The following is a 25385-nucleotide window of genomic DNA, read 5'->3' as shown; positions in this document are numbered from 1 at the left end:
TGAAATATTAAAAGTTCGATTTGATTGTATTTTACACTGTATTCACCCCCTCTACAGTGTGTGACCTAACAAGGAGACCATCATCCAATGCATGTTGGAAAAGTTGTTATACTTCCTGCTTCATTCACTGAATCCCAACGATACATGTCTCAATACTTTAAGGATTCCATGGCGAAATGTCGTGTAATTGGTCATCCATCCTAATTTCTCACCATGACTTGCAACTCAAAGTGGCCAGAGATACAAGAAATGCTTAAATTGTTGCCCAATGTTGATCCTGTTGATGCACCAGATATTGTTTCTCACGTGTTTAAACTGAAGCTTGATCAGCTATTAGATTTGATTAAAAAGAAGAACTACTTTGGAATGTGTATAGGAGGTAAATTTATTTTTCTGGACACCGACAATTTTACATTTAATTTTTTTAATCATATCTACACACATGCATAGATTTAATATTTTCTTTACTTATGTTTTGCACAGTTATGCATGTAATTGAATTCCAGAAGCGTGGTTTGCCACACGTGCATATGCTAATCTGGCTGAGCCCTGAAAGTAGACCTAATTCTATTGAAAAGGTTGACCAGTTGGTTTCTGCTGAAATACCAGATAAGAATTCTGATCCAATAGCATATGAAGCTGTTAAAAACTACATGATGCATGGACCCTGTGGTAAAGACTTATACACATCTCCATGTATGGTTCAAGGAAAATGCATGCGTCATTTCCTAAAGAGGTGTGAATAAATAGAATGATACATATGTTCTGTAATAAGTCTATTTTATTATTAATCTCGACGCATGTAATGTTTTGTTTTGCAGGTTTAATGGTAATACCTATTTTGACGATTATGGTTTTCCTGTTTATCGGAGGCGTAACACTGGTAGAGTTATCAACAAAAAAGGATCAACCTTGACAATCTATATGTAGTTCCATACAATCGAGATCTTTTATTGCGGTTTCAGTGTCATATAAATCTGGAAATTTGCAACAGTTCAAGATCGTTGAAATATCTCTTCAAGTACTGTTTAAAGGGTCATGACACTGCTACAATGTTGTTGAAGAAGAAAAGTAACAAATCAGGGAGTGAACAAACTGCAAGATCCGTGAAGAATTTGGATGAGGTAAAGAATTTTCTTGATGGTAGATATGTTTGTGCATCTGAGGCATCATGGAGGATTTTTGGGTTTGACATTCACCATCGTTCCCCAAGTGTTGAACACTTACCAATACATTTGCCCGGTCAAAAGTACTTGAATTTTCAAAGTTCTGCAGATTTGGAGAATGTGTGCAATAACGCGACTTCCAAAAAAAGTAAACTAGAGGCTTGGTTGTAGCTAACAGTGAATTTCCACAAGCTCGAAATATTACGTATTCTGACTTTCCCACCCAGTTTACATGGATAAAGAAAACTGCTAAATGGAAGCTTAGACAAAGAGGTGATGTGGTTGGGAGGTTAGCATAGGTTCATGCAATAACTGGTGAATTATTGTATCTTCGAATGTTGTTACTTAGATGTAAAGGTGCTTTATCTTTCTCTCAGTTGCGTACTATTGATGGAACTACATATGATACATTTAAGGAAGCATGTGGTGCTCTTGGTCTGTTGAATAATGACAAGCAATGGCATGATGCTTTGGAAGAAAATGTATTCTCAGCTATGCCAACCCAAATTCGGGCTATGTTTGTTAACATACTGGCATATTGTTCAGTGTCTGATCCGCTTGCGCTATGGGAAAAACACTGGCCAGCATTGTCAGGCGATGTTCTTTATATTAGGCATAAGATTTCAGATAACATTCATTTAACACTGTCCGAGTATGAAATCCAGAACTATGCTTTAGCAGGTGTGTGATCAGTATTAAATACATGATACGTTTGTTACTTTGTAGTATTATTTTTATTATTTTTATTTAGATGTCGGAACATTAACCATTTTTTTTTGTGCAGAGATTGAAAAGTTGTTAAATGATGTTGGTAAGTCCTTAAGAGATTTTCATATGATGCCATTTCCTGACGAACGATTTTTCCACACTTTTGTCAATTGTCTTATTGTTGAGGAAACTAGCTACAATAAAGAAGAACTGAGACTTAATCATGACAAAGCTCATAAAAATCTGAACTCAAGGCAGCTAGATGTATATAATGCAGTTGTTGATAATGTAAACAAAAATAAAGGTGGAATATTTTTTTGTTTACGGGAGCGGTGGATGCGGTAAAACGTTTCTTTAGCAAACTCTTTGTTCACGTTTTCGATCAGAAGGAAAGATTGTTCTTCATGTTGCAGGCTCAGTAATTGCTGCTACACTTCTTCCTGGTGGCCGAACAGCTCATTCTAGGTTTAAAATACCGCTTAAATTAGATCAGAATCCTATTGCTGGAATAAAACATGGTATAGACATTGCAGAGTTGATGCAACACACGAGTCTTATAATATGGGAAGAAGCTCCAATGTAGCATCGCTATGCATTTGAAGCCGTGGACAGAAGCTTGCGAGACATAATGGTTGCCGTTGATGTAGAACGAGGAAAAAGACCCTTTGGTGGTATTACAGTTGTTTTTGGAGGCGATTTTCGACAGATATTACCTGTTCTGCCTAAGGCTGGAAGGGCTGAAATAGTGAATGCATCATTTAACAAATCCCGGCTTTGGAAATCTTGCAGGGTCTTTCTTCTCAGTCAGAACATGAGATTACATTCAGGTAATTCTGAAGTTAGAAATAAAGTAATAGCTGACTTTAGTAAATGGCAACTTGAGATTGGAGACGGAAAAGTTGAATGCATTGATACTCATCGTGCAGATGTTGAAACTGAGTTTGTAGTTCCTGATGAATATATTGTCAAGAGTCCCTTGAAAAGTCCCATTAAAACCCTAATTGACATTATATATCCAGATTTTCAGAATAACTTGCTTTCACAGGAGTATCTGAGATCGAGATCTATTTTGACTCCAACAAACGTTGTAGTTGATGACATCAATGCACAGATTCTTGAAAGAGTTCTGGGTAATATGCATACTTATCTCAGCCAAGATTCAATTGAAGACAGGGGTGTTGATGAGAATGACTTTAATTCGTCATTTCCAGTTGAGTACCTGAACTCCATAAATATGCCATGTATGCCTAAACATGAGTTGAAAGTAAAGGTTGGAGCTGTTGTTATGTTGATGAGGAATTTAAATCAGATTATTAGTCTATGCAATGGTACAAGGATGATTGTTACTGGCTGCAAAAAAATAGTATAGAATGTCAAATTATCTGTGGATCTCAAGTTGGTACGAAACATCTAATTCCAAGAATCGATATGGTCCCAACAGACACAAATTGGCCATTTGAATTTAAAAGAACACAATTTCCTCTCCAACTATGTTTTTCCATGACTGTGAACAAGAGCCAAGGTCAATCATTGGACACAGTTGGATTGTATCTTCCTCGGCCCGTATTCTCTCATGGTCAGTTATACGTTGCAATATCCCGTGTTACATCTCCAGAAGGACTACATATTATTATTGATGACGATAATGGGAAAAGCACAAATATAACATCAAATGTTATGTTTGAAGAAGTTTTCTACAACCTTCCTAAATTGTGATAATATTTGATTTAACTAACTTATTATAATTGTTTGACCATGAGTATTTTGTAACTGAAATCTTTATTTCTTGGTATGTGATTTGTTTAACAGTTGAATTTGATTTTATTATTATAATTTTATGTCATTTCGTTTGGAAAAACAATTTATTGTATTTAAAAATAATAAAAAAGAATGGTATGTATATAACAAAGCTGTATAATTAGTTCCCATTAATCCATCTAACTAACTTGATGCTGAGCCAATCACATTGATCCTCATCGTATCAAATAATAATTTATCCAATCAAAGGATATGTTTATGATTCAGTTAAAGGCTGATTGGATTATCCCTTTATAGGCCTTATGTCACGTAGTAAAAGGGAAAGATCAAGTCCGCAATATATGTTTGTCGTGCACTTCATTCAACAGCATGTCATCAATTATCATTCCCGTTAATGTAGGGTAATGGACTACAAAAAGACCACCACGTCGGTGTGATATTCTAAGTTCAGTACCTCGATTAAGAATAGAACATGTAAGCTCTCTCAGGAGTTGTGACTTTTAAATTCTAATAATAGATCATCATGTTTAATATAAATTACAAATTGTTTTCACAGAATATTGCAAAGATGGAAGCCCTCATGTTTGAACACATTTTAAGTCTTGACAAGTCTAGGTCAGATTGAAAGATCAAGGCAAGAGTTACAAGAATGTGGCCTACTGTGTCTTCTGAATCAGGAATAACGAAAGGCTGGAATCTCATTCTTCTTGATGATGATGTGATTACCTAATCTGTAGATTTCGTTCTATATTGATTATATTTACATTTTTAGAATGGATATTTATGATTATACTTTTCCACTTTATACTATGTGCAGAATACTCATATTCATGCATTTGATTTTGCTGATACTTGGAAACTTATTGGGAAGAATATTGTTGAAGGAGCTGTTTATATTATTGACACGTTTCACATCTATAAGATTTACAAATGCTACCACTTTCCAACCATGCACCGATTATGTTATGATTCCAAAATACAAATTTGAATTTATGAATTTGGGTGATTTGATGGATGAAGCCAGAAAATATGGTCCTAAAGAGAATCCAGAATTTGCTATAGGTTACTTCGTCTTTCCTATTTGGTTTATTATTATTTGTATTAACAATTGTCATAAAAGTTCTGACTGCAATCCATGTGTTTATATATTGTAGATATAATTGGAGTTGTTGAAGACTTTATTAAAGTAAACAAAATCCCCACTAAGTTTGGAGATAGGGATATTGTTCGATTCAAGATTTATGATGCAAGGTTATTCTTTTAATTCAACATATAATTTTTTATTAATTTTTACGTCGTTATCAATTCTGGGACCTTGATTAATAAATAATTAAATGTTTACTTGATTACATTGTAGCAACAAGCACAGGGTTGGTATATGGGGAGATATGGCGAAAGTTGTCAGTGATCAATATGAGGAATATAACCATGAGGAAAATATTATTGTAATCTTGACAAGCGTAAAGCTAGGAACATACAACGGTTTGATCTTTAGTATTTTATGCTATATACTAATTTTTCAGTAAGGTTATACACGGTTATATTAAATTACATTTTATGTAAGATACATATTGCTTTAAAACTTTAGATACGCTTCAAATCAGCAGCTTGGCATCCTCGAAAGTGTACTTCAATCTTGATGATGAGTGTGTACTTGAGATGAGAAACAGGTACAATCTTATAAACATTTACTCCTTTTCCATTATTTGTCAAGATTGCATATGATATGTACATTATATAATGTGTAGGCTTGAACTTGAAGGCTATAAGTCGTCGAAGGATGATGCAGATAATAGCTATGCGTTAACATTGGCCTCTCCTTATGAGTTTATAAATCTGAAAACATTAGTTGACAATGTTGCTGGCAGTGTTGAGATTAATTCTTTTTTGACAAAAGTTTTAGAGCATTATCTTAGATTTATATGCAGTATAATTTTCATTTATAACATTATCCTCAAAATTATCATTTGCAGAAGAAATTGTATTGTGGTTTGACAATTGCTAAGTTGGAGGAAGGACATCCTTGATTTTCATATTCATGTAGCAAATGTCATTTAGAAGTTGTTGAAGTTGGGAATAGATTTAAATGCGGTAAATGTAATCGCACTTTTCCAGTTGCTGAAAAAAGGTATTGACAAAAAGGAAATAATATATTTAACATTCGGTTGGTACAATTTCTTTGGATTACGAAATGTTGAATTATTTAATACTTTTTTTCACTCACAGATTCAGTGTAAAGGCTGTTGTTATGGATCAATCGTTCTCATGGAGCATTCTTCTCATGGATCGTGTTGTGAAATGGCTCATAGGATGCTCTGCTTCACATCTTTATTTGAAGCAAACAAAGGTTCAATCAATTACATTTTTAAAATTTGTTTCCATATTATAAATTATTTGCAATACAGACCAATTATGTTGATGACTTAATTATGAAAATAGGAAGAGGTAGCTGCTAAAGTGTTTCCTGCATTTCTGCATGTCATGGACGGGAAAGAAATTATTGTTGTTGTTGAAGTTCATGCAGCCAAAGATGTTTCTGAAAATTTTATCATCAAGGCCCAAGACATGTATGATTCAAACATGTATGCCATGTCAACTTCTGAATCATCCAATCATGTTGATTTCCCTACCCTTGATTTGTCAGATGTATGAGAATTTTTTCATAAATTATTGTTATTGTATATTTTGGAATATAATTAAACATTATTGACTAAACGTTTGCATTATAGTCATTTGATCAGGCCGAGAGTTCAAAAACCTCTGGATCTTGCAAATCCGTCAGTAAGAAGATAAAAATGGTAAGTAGTAATAATAGTTTTTGAGTTAATCTCTTAACGTATGCGTATCTTACATTAAAATGCTCTAATATTACAGGAGAAGTGATGATGTGCTTCTATTTTGTGGCATGGATGCGGCATTTGATCTTGCAATCCAATTTCCTAAGCTTTTATTTATGATATTTCTTTATCACAGTGAACTCTAAACATTATTTCCGGTTGTTTCAAGTTTGTTTTATATTATAATCTATGAAGATTGCTCTTTGGTTTTGTTTGTCGTTTAATTCATAATTTTGGATAATCACATTTTTAATATTTAATGCAATGTTAAGAGGAACACCAAATTTTTGATTCCTGCTTTTAGTTATATATGTTACAGGTAGTTAATCTTATATAGTTATAACTGTTTGAAGTTAGTTATTAATAAAAAAAACTGTTTTATAAATAAAACTCAACATCCATTCCCCAACAGTCACGTCTCTGTATCTTTTTTTTATATATAGAAGTCTGTCATTATGGTTGAGATTAGTTGGTCTTTAAACGTTTTAGTAAGAATACCAAAAACACAAAACACGTAATCATGGAACATGTTGAATGTGTATGGGAATTCCCTGCTCAAGGTTGGATCAAGATAAATGTTCACAGTGAGTTTGTTCAGAATGCTCCTGAAGGCCAAAATAGAAATGGCATTGGCGTTGTTGTGAGAGATTTAATGGATTTCTTCTTAGATTAACATATGGCACCATTCCAGGCCTAACTAATCTGAATAATGTTTTATGGGCTGTTTTGATAGGAATGCGTAGAGCATTTCAAGAGCAGTATGAACGTGTTATCATTGAGACTGATAATATCCAGGCTTACCGTGAATGCAAGTACTACAGAGAGGACGGATTAACACCACATACTAGGAGCACTTTCAGATTTATCCTTTCACGTCTTAATGATCCTAACATTCATTATGAAATTAATTTGGTACATCCGCAAAGGAACTCTGTTGCAAGATGCTTGGCATCTATTGGTAGACAAAATCTCCATGATTTGCAGACATTGGACCGACCTGTTGACAACATTTAAGAATTTCTTAATATGGATTTAGGCATTGGCCCTCCACAAGCCAGGTTTCAAGATGTTGAAATTGATAACCCTGAACCAGTTCAAGATGGTGTTGTTGTGAATTTCTAAGCATGTTCAATTGTTTGTGTTTGTTCATGTCAATTATATATAAGTATTGAATCCTTATGTAAAAATGTAAAAATAATGTACAAATGGGTTTTATATATCAATGTAAATAATTATTGTACTTAGTAAATATGTGAATGTGAAAATATGTTTGATTTGATGTTACATGGATTCTCCATTCCTATTTTTTTCGATTACCTACAATGTTGTATTTTGTTACTGACACATTATTCAAATAATGTCATGATTATGTTTGTTCCCACAAGGCAAAAATATTCTGGCAACTGTTTTTATTATTACAAGTCATAATGATGTATTAGTATTTTCCAATCCCTTTTCCAATAATCTAACTTACTGCCATTTAATCATTACGTATTTCTGAAGTTATAACTCTTAAAAGTGGAGTAGAAAGTGAAAAGTTTTTCTTCACATTCAATGCAGTTAATTGGAATATATAAACCACTTTATATTTATACAAAGTTGGAGAACTCCAAGTTTGCCCGCCTTTACATATATAACTGTTGCATTTAGACCTTATTATAATCAGTTATCATTGTAATTATGCTTCATTACCAAATCACTATCTTCACTATATCATGGCAAACTTTAACATTTTCAGCATTGATACTGATATTATGGCTATATTGTTTGCATTCATAATACACGATCTTGATAGCTTTCACATGTTTAGAAAGTTGTTGATGGCCTATTTCACCAAAGCAAGCCGAATCCAAGTTAAAGAGATGTTGCAGAAGCTCAATTGGGATGCTCTATACCAGTTCATAATCATTATCTACAAGTTAGGCGTGACCAATTCCAAGACTTTATTCGTTTTGCCATTTCTCTTGAAGTTGAGTAAGCATTGTTTTATAACTCGGTTCGAATGCTTTTCATGCGTAATAATATGGATCATAATCTTCAAACTCTCTCTTTTCTCTCCGGCAATCATTTTCCATCTTATTTTAGTTTTGTCTTTTTTAGAGCCGTGTACAGACCATATGAAAAAGATCAGGTTGTTGAAGAAATGTCTCATATTGTTGGAACGGTTGATCTTAAATCGAAGTTAGTAGACATTGTTCATTTGCTTGAGGATATATACCGGTACATATCGGATGTAGACAATTTGCTTCCTCTTTATAAATTTTGTCCAAATGCAAGAAATAAAGACCCGATAAACAGAATTGAAGGTAATCCTTTTGGTGAACAACTTTGGTATTCACTTTGTGAGTTGACTATGAAACAGAAGTACCATGAAGAAGGTGAATTTTATAATCAACGTTTAACCATGTCATAATGGAATTCAGGTTGTGGTCATTGCAAAGTGCAGTTACTTTTGTTCAAGATTTTGCTTGGTGAGGTTTGTGATTGATGTTTTGCAGTTTTATTGAATTTAGTACAAAATTGAAATATTTGGTAGTTTAAGTTTTGTAATTTCTAGACTTTATATTGAATGGATATTATTGTTTAATATTGATCAAACTAAGATGAAGAATGTGTGGTAATATATATGTTTTGAACATATAAATGAAGTTAATTTGGTATGTAGTCCAAGATAGATTTTGGCATACAATATTTTGTTATAATAAATAAAGATATAATAGAGATAACAATTATATAATTATAGATTTTGTGATGTCAAAACCACAATTACAAATTAGGCAGAATACATAATTGGGCATATTTTGGCCAAAATCAATTATGCCATAGGAAGATTGTTGGATTTTTAACGCAGCGGGGGCATGGCATAACACTTTTACACATACAAAATCCAAATAAAAGCATATAAATCGTGAATAAAAATTCGAGGGATCGAATCTAACCTTTTAAAATAATTCGGAGACAACGATCAGAGATCCTTAGCAGTTGCTCCTCAAGTGTGAAGCACTCCACCGGTATCCACCAAGAAAACGATGTTAAGGAGGAGGAAGAAGGTGGAGAGAATTGGGTTTTCCAAACTTTTTGGGTTTTCGGGTTCGATGTGGGTTAGAATAAAATAGGGTCTATAAAAGTGTATTTATAGGCAAAATTTTCAGCTGAAATTTTCCCATAAATATTATTATTATTATCCCATTTATTATTCTCATTAATAATTAAAACACCTTTTAATCATTAATCCTTTTTCTAAACACTTTAGAAATAATTCTCTCTCTTGATTTAATTTCCAAAAATTAAATCCTTTAATTAATAATATTAAGAACTTTTCTTAATTAATTTATAATCAATTAAATCTCATTTAATCAATTATTAAATTTGCCAATTAATTATTTATATCATAAATAAATAATTATTTAGCCATTATTAATTAATTCCTCCACCATTAAATCATTCTCTTTTTATGGTGTGACCCTGTAGGTTCAATATTAAGCCGGTAGTAGAAATAAATAATAATAAAACTATTTTATCATTATTTATATAAATTCTCTAATTTATTAAATATGATTAATTAATTAATCACATTTATTCTACATCGTGAGAGATACTTCTCAGCATATCGCGACTATCCGGATAATATGAATTCACTGCTTAGAATACCAAGAACCTATTCAGTGAATAGTTACCGTACAATAAACTCCTTCTACCCTACAATGTCCCGATTAAATACAAGGAATGGATCTCGTGTCAAGCCTATCTAATTTAATCACTTGCTTACCATTTACTATGCGTAGTTCTATGCAAATTAGAAACTCCTTTCTAATTTCATTCACTCTGGCCAGAGATTCCTGAACTAGCATAAGTGGATCAGCCTTGAACATTCGCTTCCTTCACTGGAAGGGGTAGATCCTTTATTGATCATACACTATCTTCGTGTACAAATTCCTATACCCAGAAGAGCCCTAATAATTGTCCCTGGAGACTCAGAACTAAACCAAAGCATAGTTCAGTGTACACAAGATGACTATGATGACCTCAAGTCTAAGGATACTTGTACAACTATCACTATGTGAACAACTGCTGACATGTGAGTGAACTTCATCAGTTGTTCAGCTGTGCGAGTCATGTTCAGTGAACTTATTCCATAATAAGCACCTACATACTAGCTATAGTGTCACCACACAAATGTCTATGAGAACAGACATCCTTCATAATGAAGCAAGCATAGTATGTACCGATCTTTGCGGATTATTAATTACCAGTTAGTAATCCTATGACCAGGAACTATTTAAGTTTAGAGTTATCATCTTTTTAGGTCTCACTTGATAGGGATAAATAAGTCCTGATTTTATAATTAATGGGCTGCTAGGCCCAATATAAAGATGTATGATATTCAGACCAGAAAGGTTAAGCCTGATGGATCAGATCAGGTCTGGTCGAATAAAAATGGCCCAAAAGCCCTGATTATTAATTAATTTCGTAATTAATTAATAAGGGAAAAATCAGCTGTTGAGAAGAGTCCTGATAAGGATATAAATCCTTATAGATAAGCCTCAAGGGGACCTAAAAGGATAAGGAATCAGTTTCCTACTATCTAGGACTCCAAAGTCCATTCTAATTATGAGACTTGCCCACCAAGTCTCCTATACCAAGTCCAATTCAAGGACCACCAACATCTATATAAGGGGTCTCACCCCCACCAATCAAAACTACGTTTTTTGACTTGATCCTTGGCAATCAGCAAGGTACGTAGGCATCTTGTTAAGGCAGATTGAGTCACGAAACACAAGAGCAGTCAAATCGAGCCTTGGAGCTCACGTTCCTTAGTATTAAATACAGCAATTATATATAGTAGTTTTAATCCATAACATTTGGCGCCGTCTGTGGGAAAAACGGAACAACAACCATGGCGAGAACACGGAGAACAACCAGCACTCTGGAGGAGGGAACACCATCAGGGACAACCCAGGTGATTTCATCAACCGTGGAGGTTCCTCCCCATTCAACTTATGCATCTACTCAGGGGGAAGCCCAGACAGGGGCAACTCATCCTCAGCCACAAGGGACAACTCCCCCGACTATTCAAGGTACGAATCCTCAAGTTCAACAAATACATATACCTGTGAATTCTCGACCCGTCGGGTATGAATATTCAACTATTGTTACTACTAACCCCCCTTATGGGATGCCCCTTCACCCTGAGGTTGGAGGAAGTGGATATGCTGGGCGAAGCGAAGCACGAGGGCGGTCGCCCCCCTATATACGAGGTTTGGATCCTATCCCTGAGGATCGGGAATTTTCTGGTCCATACACTGAGAGAGACTCCGAATCTTCGGATGATGAAGTGGCCCCGAGAAGGAGGCGTCCTGGAAAAGAGCCAATGGCCGATGGAAGGCAACGCCCCCAAAGCACCCCAGGGGCGAATCCCCAAGAAGTGCAGGAAAAGATCAGGGCTCATGAGGCTGAAATCCAAAGGCTGAGGCGTGATTTGGAGGCTCACCAAGCCACCAGACCCCACATACCTCCTAGGGGGAGAAATCCTCCTCCTATCATAGACCTGGATGGTCCGGTAAGAAGAAGGGCTGCTGTCCCAAGAACTGATCCAAGCAATCTCCTTCCCCTTGGAGATCCTGATGATCCAACTCCACCCTTCACAGAAGAGATAATGAATGCCCATATCTCAAGAAAATTCAAGATGCCCACTATCAAAGCCTATGATGGCACGGGAGACCCCGCTAATCATGTTAGGACATTCTCTAATGCACTGCTGCTGCAACCCGTGAATGATGCTATAAAATGTCGGGCCTTCCCTCAAACCCTGTCGGGTATGGCTCAAAGATGGTACAGTCGCCTACCCCCAAATTCTATTGGATCATTCAGAGAATTAAGTCAGGCTTTTATTAAGCAATTCATCAGTGGAAGAGTCCATGAGAAAAGTTCAGCATCTCTTATGAGTCTTGTGCAGGGAGCTAAAGAATCCTTAAGAGATTACCTAAATCGTTTTACAAATGAGGCTTTAAAAGTCCCAGACCTTGATGATAAGGTAGCCATGATAGCACTGCAACAAGGAACTAGGGATGAGTTTTTCAAGATGTCTTTGGCCAAACGACCCCCTGAGAGCATGTTGCAGCTCCAAGAGAGGGCAGGGAAGTATATCAAGGTTGAAGAAAGTATGAGGAAGACCGTAGTAAGTAATGAGCCCACTGGAGGCAAGAAACGAAAAACTGATTTGGAGTATATCGCTAAGGATAAATATCCTAGAACTGAACAAAACCCTGATTCAACCCCCAAGAAGGGAGGACCTGGGCAAAAGTTCACTGAATACGCTAAGCTGAATGCTCCCAGAAGTCAGATTTTGATGGAGATTGAGAAAGACAGAGATATTCGCTGGCCTAAGCCCTTGAAGGCTGATCCCGCCAAGCTAGATAAGGGCAAGTATTGCAGGTTTCACAAAGATGTTGGCCATGACACCGATGAGTGTAGGCAGTTGAAAGATGAAATTGAGTTTTTGATTCGAAAAGGAAGATTGAACAAGTATACTGGAGATGGAGGAGACAGAAATAATAATGGAAGGAAGAACTTTGAAGATCGTAGGAGGGACCAAGATGATCAGGGGCGGAATCCCCAACCTAGAGGACCAGTTATAAACACCATTTATGGAGGGCCGAGACCTCGAGGGCCTGTGATAAACACGATCTTTGGAGGTCCAACTGCTGCTGGATTGTCCAAAAATTCCAGAAAGGCATATACTAGAGAGGTTATGCATATTGTTGGAGAAGCCCCGAAGAGGGCCAGGACAGAAGTAACATTGGCTTTTGATGATTCCGACCTAGAGGGTGTGAAGTTTCCCCATGACGACCCGCTGGTCATAACGCCGATAATAGGAAATAGCCCGGTTAAGAGGGTCCTTGTGGATAATGGTGCTTCTGTGGATATCTTGCTCCACGACACCTTTCTAAGGATGGGGTATAACGACTCCCAGTTGACACCAACCGACATGCCGATATATGGATTTGCTGGAGTAGAATGTCCTGTGGAAGGGATAATTAAATTGCCAACCACCATAGGTACGGAGCCAAGGCAAGCAACGCAGATACTGGATTTTGTGGTGGTAAAGGCTAGTTCAACTTATAATGCTATCATGGGGAGAACAGGGATACATGCCTTCAAGGCAGTCCCCTCTTCCTACCATTCAGTCATGAAGTTTCCCACCCGAAACGGGATTGGAGAAGAGAGAGGAGATCAAAAAATGGCTAGAAGCTGTTATGTGGCCTCTTTGAGGGCAGATGGAGTCGGGGGGCAGGTTCTTCCTATTGAAGATATGGATGTTCGAGAAAATGATGAGAATAGAGGAAGGCCAGCAGAAGAATTGGTTTCGGTTCCTTTAGATCCCAAGAATCCTGAGAGGATGACTTTCATTGGAGCTACATTAGAGGAGCCCCTTAGAGGGAAGTTAGTGAAATTTTTGCAAGAAAATAGTGATGTGTTTGCATGGTCAGCAGCTGATATGCCAGGCATAGACCCGGAGTTAATTACCCACAAGTTAAACGTGGATCCAAGCCGGAAGACAGTGAAACAAAAGAAAAGAAATTTTGCCCCGGAAAGACAAGAGGCTATAAAGCAGGAAGTGGAAAAGCTCTTAGAGGCTGGTTTCATTGAGGAGATTCAATTTCCGGAGTGGTTAGCAAACCCTGTAATGGTGAAGAAGGCTAATGGAAAGTGGAGGATGTGTATAGACTTCACCGATCTGAATGATGCATGCCCCAAAGACTGTTTTCCGCTGCCTAGAATTGATACTTTGATTGATGCCACCGCTGAACATGAGATGCTGAGTTTCATGGATGGGTTTAGCGGATACAACCAGATCAAAATGCATAAGGATGACATTCCAAAGGTATCATTTATCACTGACTTTGGTGTTTATTGTTATCTTGTTATGGCGTTTGGTCTCAAGAATGCAGGAGCCACCTATCAAAGGTTGGTGAATAAAATTTTTAAGGATCTTATTGGGAAGACTATGGAAGTCTATGTTGATGACATGCTAGTCAAGAGTCTAGTAAAGACTGATCATATAACCCATTTGAGGGAAGCTTTTGAGGTCCTGAGGTACCACAAGATGATGTTGAATCCCACGAAGTGTGCTTTCGGAGTAGGATCTGGAAAATTCTTGGGATTGATGGTCTCAAAGAGGGGAATTGAGGCTAACCCCGATAAAATAAAGGCAATCCTGGACATGGAACCCCCAAAAACTGTCAAGGATGTTCAGAAACTCACAGGAAGGGTTGTTGCGCTAGGACGATTCATCTCCAAGTCAGGAGACAAGTGCTTGTCATTCTTCAAGTCATTAAAGAACATTAAAGACTTTGTATGGAGTGAGGAAAATCAGAAGGCATTTGAAGAGTTAAAGAAGTATATGGGCCAGGCCCCGTTGTTGGCCAAGCCAGTTCTGGGTGAAGTTTTATTCTTGTACTTGGCTGTTTCAGAAAGCGCCTTGAGCGCGGTGTTGGTTAAGGAGGAACTGAAAGTCCAGAAACCCGTATACTATGTCAGCAAAATTTTGCATGGTGCTGAGTTGAATTATTCAGCCATTGAGAAATTCGCTTTAGCCTTGGTAATGGCTTCAAGAAAGCTGCGTCCTTATTTTCAAGCTCACCAAATTGAAGTGCTAACAAATCAGCCACTGAGAAATATCATTCACAGTCCCAAGGCAAGTGGGAGACTGATTAAGTGGGCAATAGAGTTGGGAGAGTTCGATCTCAAGTATAAGCCACGTATGGCCATAAAAGCCCAGGCACTAGCTGACTTCGTGGTGGAATGTACCATACCCAACCAAGAAGTCGGGGGGCAGGAAGATACCACACCTCAAGACAAGGGAGTCGACAATGGGGACAAGGAGAAAGAATATTGGGTTCTCTATTTTGATGGAGCATCAAAAACAAATTCCAGTGGAGCAGGGTTGGTTTTGCAAAGCCCTGATGGATTCTTAATTGAGTATGCCATGAAGCTAGACTTCCCAACCACAAACAATGAGGCAGAGTATGAAGCCCTGATTGCTGGCCTTGGTCTAGCTGGGACACTTAGAGTCAAAAACTTAAAGGTCCGTGGAGACTCGAAGTTGATCATATCCCAGGTAAAGGGAGAATTTGAAGCAAGGGATGATACGATGGCAAAGTATGTTCGCCTAGTAAGGGCTGTGATGACCCAATTTAATGAATGCCATGTTGAACACATTCCAAGGGAAGAAAATGCTAAAGCAGATGCGCTATCAAAGTTTGCTTCATCTGAGATTGAAGAAAGTTCAGGAAGTGTGTACTTCCGTGTTTTGAAGACACGAAGCATAGATGTTAAGCTTGTGGCTCCCGTAGGCTTGGGGACGTCATGGATTGATCCCATCAAGGCTCACATTCAGACCGGTTGGTTGCCAAGCGATACAATTGAGGCACGGAAGTTAACTGTTCGAGCACTAAGGTACTCTTTGATAGATGGGATTCTATATAAAAGATCTTTCGTGGTTCCTTACTTGAGGTGTCTCAGGCCCGATGAGGCACGCTTAGCTCTTGAGGAAGTGCATGGAGGTATTTGTGGGCAACACTTGGGGGGCAGGGCCTTGGCTCATAAGATAACTCGTTTAGGCTTCTATTGGCCAGAAATGATGGCTGATGCCAAAGAATATGTAAAGAAGTGTGATCGTTGTCAGAAGCATGCACCAGTCGCCAGATAACCCCCCGAGATGCTGACCTCTATCAACTCACCTATTCCCTTTGCTATGTGGGGGATGGATATTCTAGGGCCTTTTCCTATGGCCACAGCACAAAGGAAGTTTCTGATTGTAGCCATTGATTATTTCACCAAGTGGATCGAAGCCAAACCTTTGGCCAAAATCACAACTAAGCAGGTTGCACAATTCCTGTGGGAAAACATTATGTGCCGATATGGAATTCCCCGTATCCTCGTCACTGACAATGGAACACAATTCAACAACGAGGAATTCAAGAAGTATTGCGAAGAAAATGAAATTGAGTTACGGTTCACCTCTGTGGCTCACCCGCAAGCCAATGGGCAAGCGGAGGTAGCAAATCGGATAATCCTGGATGGACTAAAGAAGAGGATCGAAAAGTCAAGAAATAACTGGGTGGATGAGATACTTCCCATATTGTGGGCCTATAGGACTACCTGTAGAGTCACGACAAATGCAACTCCTTTCATATTGGCATATGGGGCGGAAGCAGTAGTTCCCGTGGAGATATCACATTCTTCTCCAAGGATTCAGGCTTTTGATGAAAAAGAAAATGAGGAAGGGCAGAAGTTAGCCCTGGATTTAATCGATGAAGTGCGAGATAAAGCACACGCAAAGATAGTAGAATATCAGAAAAAGGCTTCATTCTACTACAACCTAAGGGTTAAAGAGAGGTTTTTCAAACAAGGTGACCTAGTCTTGAGAAAAATAGAGGCTTCTGGTGTCGGACAGAAAGGAAAGCTTGCCCCAAATTGGGAAGGGCCGTATAGAGTCAAGAGCGTTCAGGGTAGAGGAACCTACAAGCTGGAGACTATGGATGGTTTTGAAGTCCCGAGAACCTGGCACGCACAAAACCTGAAGGTTTACTACGTGTGAGATGATCGAAGTACGATTCTCACTCGTCAGGATGGCGAGTAGGTTGAAAAGCACCTTGAAGCTTTGCTTGCTTAGGATTTATATGTTTTAGTTTTATTACGAAATTTATTAAGACTTGTGTAAGGGACGAATCCCAGACAATTTTATGAAATTCATAAGTTCTTCAAAGTATGTTTGTGGCCTAACAAATAAAAATCAAATGCATGGATGCAAGCATAAAAGGTGATAAATGAAATAGATCTGATAGATGTTACAAAAGTTTGATAAATAAAGTCTCGAAAATAAAAAAAGCCACGCAGGGCTGAAAAAGCTCTAAGGAGCTGAAGTACCCTCGGCATCCATATCATCGTCCTCTCCACTCTCGCTGGATGTCTCTGTCGTCTCGGAGGAGGAGGAAGAGCTGTCGTCCTCAGCAGGTTTGGAAGAAGACTCGGGAGGAGGAAGGAGTGGATCCTGAGGAACATGGTCTGAGACAACTACTCGGGTACGAAACCTCTGTAGCAAAGCCTCGTCATCAGGGCAGATATAGTCCGCCGGGTTAATATCAGGACAAGCCCCGTTCACGGTCCCAAGGGCCGTGTCCCAACCAGTCCTAAAAAACTCGGGAAAGACTGAATCATCCCTAGTCCTCATAGATTGGGCAAACTCCTCCGAGTCCAGATAGTTGTCTATAGCCTTATCCTTATCCGCCCGAAGTACCACCAGCTCGGCGTTAGACTCTCCGAGTTCTTCCTCCTTGCGCTTGAGCTTCTTCTCCAGGGTAGCATACTTCTTCTGCTGCCTCCTGAGGGCATTATCGGCCTTATCAGAAGCCCGCTTCCATGATTCGGCTTGCCTCACAGCGCCTTGAAAGTAGGCGTTAGACTGAAACAAAACAATTAACAAAGTATAAGGCAAGAAAGTGCTACAAGAACGAGAAATAAGTTTAAAAAAGAGAAGGCATACCGAAGCCAGAGATTGGGCTCCCATGAGCTTAATCCTCTCAAGGTCAGGGGTGGCCACCACATCAGTAAAGTCCTTTGGAGTCACGCTATGGTAGGACCAATCCCAAGCATGCTTCGTGGAACCAACCACGGTATCCCCTCGGCGGAATCCCCAGAGAGGCTGAAAGGCGCCTGTAGCAGCAGCAGCAGGGGCAGCAGCAGTGATAGGAGCATTATGGCCCTCAGCTCCTTCAGTTGAAGCCTCCCCCATAGGCTCCTTGTGCTTTCTCAAGAAGATAGGCTCTGTCGCCTTTCCTCGGGTGTCTAGGCCTGCTAACCGAGCTTTCTTCATCCTAGCTGTTTCCTCGACCAAGGGGACATTGTCCTCGTTAATCTCCTTAGCAGCTGAAACAAAGCAAAAGACAAAATAAGTGATGTTAATAATGCGTGAAATAAAGAAAAATTGAGAAGGGAAGAGAAATACCCTGTTGAGAAACAGAGGATAGTCCCACATGAATCAGGGAAAACTCTTCTAAAAGAGTCCAGCTGGTGGTGGTGCCATCATCCTGAGTGAGCCCATTGTAAATGATAGTTTCTTCAGGAGTTAAGTGAATGGATTTGAGGCTACCATCACTGACCTTCCCGAAGGAAGATCGAAAGAGCGTGCCCCAGTCGCCATTCTCCCAACGTAACCCAACGAAACTATTCCTCCAATTTGGATTATTATCAGGAATAGAGGCGCTATTAAAGATATGTTTGCTTTTGGGCCTTTGTTTGACATAAACCCAGCCACAAATATTGGAAGAACTATTGTAACATTGAAAGACTTTCCTAAAAACGGCTACAGAAAGAGGAAAGCCCTCCCTAAGACAACAAACCATAAAACATAGAATATTCCTCCAGGCGTTTGGAGGAAGCTAACACAGGTTGATTTGTAAGTAAGCCAAAAGATGAGGGATAAAAGGATGGAAAGGGAACCTAAGCCCAGCATTAAGGGCGTCGGTGTAGATGAAGAGAGTATCGGGCCTCCAGTGGCAAGTACGGTCACCACCAGAGACTGGAACTAGTCTAAAGGGGGGAGGGACGTTATAACGAGCATTTAGTTTATTGAAATCTATGTTATGCCAAGTATTACAGTGATTAAAGGAGTCGAGATGTGCAGTGGAAGGATATTCATCCCCCCTAGTATTAATCATATCAATTAAAGACATATATGAAGAGCGGATCTCGATATCCTTACCTCGTTTTGAAGCCGAGGCTATCTTGGCCGCCCTCTCGGAACTCTTGTCAGCCATCTAGTAAAGACTGGAAAAGACTTGGGAGGAGGAAGGAGTGGATTTGAGAGAGGAGAAGATTAGGAAGTTTGAGATGAAGAGAAATGAAATGAGAGGTGTGAAGAAGCACACTCTCATCCCACCTATATATAGGAGAAATAAGTGGATAATGGGCCTTAAAAAGCCCATTTTGGCCCAAAGTAAGGAATATTCTGGAATGTTCTACAAGGAATTGAAAGAATTAAGGGAAACTTTCTAGAAAAATCCAGAAACATTTGGAAATTCCATAAAAACCTCGAAAATTCCAGAAGGTTCTAAAATTTTTTTTTAGACCAGCCCCAGAATTATTGGGCCTGTGGGTACAAGAAGCCCAGATTCAGAAAAAGGCCCAGAGCTAAGGCCCAGGTATAAAAGCCCTGTTTGAGGCCCTAATATCTTTTTGAGTGGGCCCAAAGATTAGCCCAATAAAACCAGCCCAGAAAAGGGCCCAAATAGTTGAAAATCAAAGGCCCAAAAAGGAAAAACCCACTGAATGGTTGGCCCAAAAGAATCTAGGCCCAAATCAAAAAAAGAGAGAGTCCAGCCCAAACATATGGCCCAACTTCAAGATAAAAGGATATGAAAATGATCATTTCTTACTCATTCGACTAGAAATCAAATGAAAACCCTGGTCGAATCAATCCTGCTCAAAAAAGCTTGGATCAAGGCACAATATGGAGGTTAATTCGGTCAAGAAAAGAATCCTGACCAAAGATTCCTGATCGAAAAAGGAAGAAAAGAATATTTTGTTTCATTCGACCAGAATGCCTGAATGATTTCTGACCTTTTTTCCTGACCCTGTCGACCAGGAAGCAAGGTAAAAACCTGGTCGAATAGAACCTGCCCGAATTTTTGTCGATTTGGGCTTAAAAGAAAGGCTAAATCGGTCAAAAAATGTATTCTGACCGAAAATCCTAGTCGAAGATTTCTGTTCAAAAAAAAAAAAAAAAAAAAAAAAAGGGAAAAAATCATGGCCGAAATTCGACCAGGACTTCTGCTCGAAACACTCGTGCTCGAAAAGCTGTCGACCAGGGCAATATGGGGGTTAATTCGACCAGGATCCTGGTCGAATGGATTCCTGGTCGAAAATTATATAGAAAAAAGAAAAAAAAAAAAAAAAGGAAGAAAAATCCTGGAAAATCACAAAAAAAAAATAAGGAAATTCCTTAAATAATTTCTGAAAAATATTAATATTTTCAGAAATAAGGAATAAATCCAGAAAATTAGGATAAATCCCAGAAATTAAGGGAAAAATCCAGAAAAAATAAGGAAATTCCTTAAATAATTTCTGAAAAATATTAATATTTTCAGAAATAAGGAATAAATCCAGAAAATTAGGATAAATCCCAGAAATTAAGGGAAAAATCCAGAAAAATTAGGATAAATCCCAGAAATTAAGGGAAAAATCCAGAAAAATTAGGATAAATCCCAGAAATTAAGGGAAAAATCCAGAAAATTAGGGAAAAATCTAGAAGATTAGGATAAATCCCAGAAATTAGGGAAAAATCCCAGAAAATTAGGGAAAATTCCAGAAAATTAGGGAAAAATTCCTGGAAATTAAGATAATTTCTGAATAAAAGGAAGATTCGTTGTAAATGTGTAGGTCGCTCCACACTTTACGCAAAAACGAAACCCAGTAAAGGAACGAATAGATTTAACTTCTGCGAAACCTAATCAATGTTTCCCAAAAGTTGGGGGGCAAATGATAGGGATAAATAAGTCCTGATTTTATAATTAATGGGCTGCTAGGCCCAATATAAAGATGTATGATATTCAGACCAGAAAGGTTAAGCCTGATGGATCAGATCAGGTCTGGTCGAATAAAAATGGCCCAAAAGCCCTGATTATTAATTAATTTCATAATTAATTAATAAGGGAAAAATCAGCTGTTGAGAAGAGTCCTGATAAGGATATAAATCCTTATAGATAAGCCTCAAGGGGACCTAAAAGGATAAGGAATCAGTTTCCTACTATCTAGGACTCCAAAGTCCATTCTAATTATGAGACTTGCCCACCAAGTCTCCTATACCAAGTCCAATTCAAGGACCACCAACATCTATATAAGGGGTCTCACCCCCACCAATCAGAACTACGTTTTTTGACTTGATCCTTGGCAATCAGCAAGGTACGTAGGCATCTTGTTAAGGCAGATTGAGTCACGAAACACAAGAGCAGTCAAATCGAGCCTTGGAGCTCACGTTCCTTAGTATTAAATACAGCAATTATATATAGTAGTTTTAATCCATAACATCACTATTATGATCTCATCATAATCCATAAAAAGCTTTACTCTAAACTATGGTATATCTTATTTAAACACTTAAATAGATAAAGCCCGTAATAAAAACAAAACAAGTCTTTATTAATATCAATGAAATCAAAACAGATTACATAAAAGTTATTCCTAAATCCTAATACATGATTGGACTTAGGACATATTCCTTTCAAAGATAACCTTGAAGTTGTTAGATGTGGTATGTTTGTAACAGCAAAGAACTTACGAAATCCTCGAGTCTCCAAATTTATGGTCATTGAAACCATCATTGTGAAACAATAGTTTTCATGAGTATCATGAGATATTAGTTATAATAAAAGTGTAACTCACATAGTTTTTAAATCTACATGTTGGTTATTACATCCAATTTCATTAAACCACAACTACATATGTGCAATTCATAGGCCATGAGTTGATATTATGATTAGGTAAGTACCTTAATGGAATCACCCAAGGAATTAATACATAAGCCCTATGTTATCTTCAGTCGATAATTATCAAAAATTATAACAATTCAGTAATACCAAACATGGCAAATGCCATGTTTGCAATGATACGTCTTAAAGTGAAATCCATGCCAAAAAAATTGGCGACTGTATCAATATTACACTCTTTGTTGAATGCATAAGTTAAAAACATTGGCATATCGGCAGACACGCAAGCATGGTCATGAAATGTTTTCACTCAAATTCATCTCCATTCCATTATTCCCGAACTAATTTCCCTGGACGTTCTCTGCATCAAGAAAAAGAACATTTATATCTTTAAATGTGTGTATTTAAATGGAGGTAAACAATCAGTTACGTATAAACCAAAATAGTTTATGTAAGTTCAACAATGATCGTCAATTAATATGACCATACTCTATAACAGAGTTTCTATTATTAGAGTTCTCACCAGACTTTGGGCTCTTATGTGCAAACATCCTTTGCACTCCATATTTGTCAAAATTGACAGCATCAAACCGACCAGCTTCCCAGTTGGTAAACACAATAAAATCTCCCAGGTTGAGTTGAATATATGCTGGAATTTTATAGAGACCAAAGAACCTTTTGTCATATTTGGAAAAATAACTTGTAAACACTGTATCCAAAGGGAAACAGTAGAGAACAACATCGGGAATATGCTTGCCAAAGCGTGCCATGAAAGAATGTGGAATATCATGCATCAAAAGTTAAAACATAGTTATCCTATGTATTTCAATTATGTAAATAGAAAGTTTTGCCCGATTAAATCATTTTACAAGTTTATAAGAAAATAACTTACAACTAAGCCATCATAGATTGTATTTTCATTAGCTTCAATTAAAATCTTCCATCCAGCTCCAGCAACATTGGCTGATCATGTTTGTAAAAAGTATAATTACAATCATGACTTAAAATAATGCAATGTTCAGCCATATAGTAAAGAGCATATTAGACTTTTACCTCGATTGGCCACATAGGAATTCGGTTTTTCTGGTATGATATACTCTATTTCACATCCCGTCTTATCAAAAATGTGACCCGGAAATTTCCTTCACCTTTGTAGCAGAGAAGAAGTTTACAACCAATGTCTTTTTTGAACAAATTGTTGAGTTCCCCAACTCCAGTTAAGCTTTCCCTATTTTTCTCATAAGAGAATTGTAGATGTTGGCCATTTGGTAGCATTATTAATCCATTACCAGGAAGATTTTCACCATATATAGAAATAATGGAGAGTGGTAATTTCTGAAGACCTAAGCAAATACATAACAGGAATACTCAATTATGATAGTCAGTACATGTATTGGGACAATTGAGTAAGTTATTTACCAATTCATCCATGAGAGGTTGCATTGTGGCATCGACCTCAATAATGAATGCTGGAATGTTAACAGGCTCACAGTTTTGGTGTTGAGATCGAATATTATACATAAGTATAATTAGTAACAATAAATTATTAAGTCTAATTGGCCAATTAGCGAGACTTGTGCAATACAACAATTGTAATGTTATTGTATTTTTGGCTTCTAATCCAAGCGTGATCATTTTGTTAATGGATTACAGAATATTGAAGTAGCTCTTGATACTGTGAATCAGGTCAGATATAAAGTCCAGCCGCAATGCTAAACATCTCTTAATACAATCATGGCAGATACTATTACAAATCAATACATCAGAGTTGAATATGTATAATGGTTGTCCCAGTAGTAAACCAATATAATCAAAATCACAACATACACTGCTAGGCAAAATAGATTAAGACTACCAACGACATAGTTAAAAGAATTAGATTGATTTTTCACCATATAAGTCAACATACAATATGACGATGCTATATGAAAAAATACCCAATATTAATCGATACACAATGTTATCACGAGATTACATTGTCAATCTTAAACTAATCTTAAAAACTACATTCATAGAATCATAAATGTAGGCTATTCACTATACATATTTGTATATTAACATGAGCATGATTGAACAAATCGAAGACAGTAAACATCTATTAGATATTGATATTCAATCATCAGGTTCCTAATTGAAGGATAGAGTAGAAATATACCTCCATGACAACTATTGAATGATCCGATGGAAAAGTTATCAGCCGATGCTCCGTGCAGAGTTGGATTGCGGTTTAGTTGTAGTATTCACTTTGAATGGGGCTTTGCATGCAAGGGTTTATTTTGATCAATATGCCAAAAACTATTGAACCACTAAAAAGTCAAATAGCACGCATCGTTATGTGTAATTATGATTTGTGTTTAATTAGTTGGAAAGATATAATCATCAGGTTCCTAATTGAAGGATAGAGTAGAAACATACCTCCATGACAACTGTTGAATGATCCGATGGAAAAGTTATCAGCCGATGCTCCGTACAGAGTTGGATTGCAGTTTAGTTGTAGTATTCACTTTGAATGGGGCTTTGCATGCAAGGGTTTATTTTGATCAATATACCAAAAACTATTGAACCACTAAAAAGTCAAATAGCACGCATCGCTATGTGTAATTATGATTTGTGTTTAATTAGTTGGAAAGATGTAAGAAAAGAATTATAAGTTATTACATAATTATGAATATTAAGTAAGATTACATAATTTAGTTACATAATTATCAATATATTAATAATTTAAAAATAACATTTAAAAGAGCAAGTAAATATCATTTATCTACTAACAAAAAAATATTTATTATTTTTAGAACAATATGCTACAATCTTATCATAAAAGTTAATAATTCATGAATTATTTTTCCCAATAAGTTTATTTAACTGAATATGTCCTTGTTACGGTTTATAAATAATACTATTTATTCGAGAATTTTAATTTCTCAATATTATGTTATTAAGTTTTCAGTTTTGTATTTTACGCCATTATATCTTCACAATACACAGTTCAAATAACCAGAATTCGTAATAGAGTATTATGTGTCAATTTGTTATACATGTTAACTCATCTTCCCATGCTAAAAATAAAATTGATTTTTTTTAATTCTTTGTCGGATTATATATATATTTTGCAATAAAATATTTTGTAAGTGTAATTTGATTAAAAAAATAATAGACGTCTAAAACAAACATAGATATTTCAATTAATTAATGATCAACAAATTATTTTGAATTAAAATATTGTTATCAAATTTTTGTACATATATTTTTATCATAAATATCCCGCAGCCACTACTATTCGGGTGCGCACTGGGTAAATATTAAGGGCTCACGCAATAGCCGGCAAACCAAGTGAACGAAGTTAAAGCGCATTTAAGCGACAGGCTCTTAAATGCTCTTAATACTGAATACTTTGAGCTAATTAATATGCATAATAAGTTTTAACTTTT

General features: G+C 37.1%; 2 protein-coding genes across 2 annotated transcripts; both read left to right on the top strand.

Annotated features, from left to right (window-relative positions):
* Window positions 1-213: 213 nt before the first annotated feature.
* On the top strand, window positions 214-2457 carry LOC141660492 (uncharacterized). Its single transcript, XM_074467478.1, has 8 exons — window positions 214-379; window positions 484-736; window positions 822-926; window positions 995-1286; window positions 1394-1455; window positions 1516-1847; window positions 1951-2178; window positions 2261-2457. Exons 1-8 carry the CDS (start codon window positions 214-216, stop codon window positions 2455-2457), a joined length of 1635 nt encoding a protein of 544 aa, XP_074323579.1.
* Window positions 2458-2502: 45 nt separating this feature from the next.
* Window positions 2503-3243, top strand: LOC141660491 (uncharacterized). Its single transcript, XM_074467476.1, has one exon. The coding sequence runs from the start codon at window positions 2503-2505 to the stop codon at window positions 3241-3243; it is 741 nt and encodes a 246-aa protein (XP_074323577.1).
* The last annotated feature ends 22142 nt before the right edge of the window (window positions 3244-25385 follow it).

Source organism: Apium graveolens, chromosome 5, assembly GCF_009905375.1.
Source record: "Apium graveolens cultivar Ventura chromosome 5, ASM990537v1, whole genome shotgun sequence".
Lineage (NCBI taxonomy): Eukaryota > Viridiplantae > Streptophyta > Magnoliopsida > Apiales > Apiaceae > Apium > Apium graveolens.
This window is presented reverse-complemented; position numbering and strand designations above follow the sequence as displayed.

Excerpts from the sequence above, each read along its gene's own strand:
- LOC141660492 (XM_074467478.1), top strand. The coding sequence starts at position 214 with ATGACTTGCAACTCAAAGTGGCCAGAGATACAAGAAATGCTTAAATTG. Across the intron at positions 1,287-1,393 it reads GTTCTGCAGATTTGGAGAAT|TTTACATGGATAAAGAAAAC; the intron begins GTGTGCAATAAC and ends TTTCCCACCCAG. Across the intron at positions 1,848-1,950 it reads CCAGAACTATGCTTTAGCAG|AGATTGAAAAGTTGTTAAAT; the intron begins GTGTGTGATCAG and ends TTTTTTGTGCAG.
- LOC141660491 (XM_074467476.1), top strand. The coding sequence starts at position 2,503 with ATGGTTGCCGTTGATGTAGAACGAGGAAAAAGACCCTTTGGTGGTATT.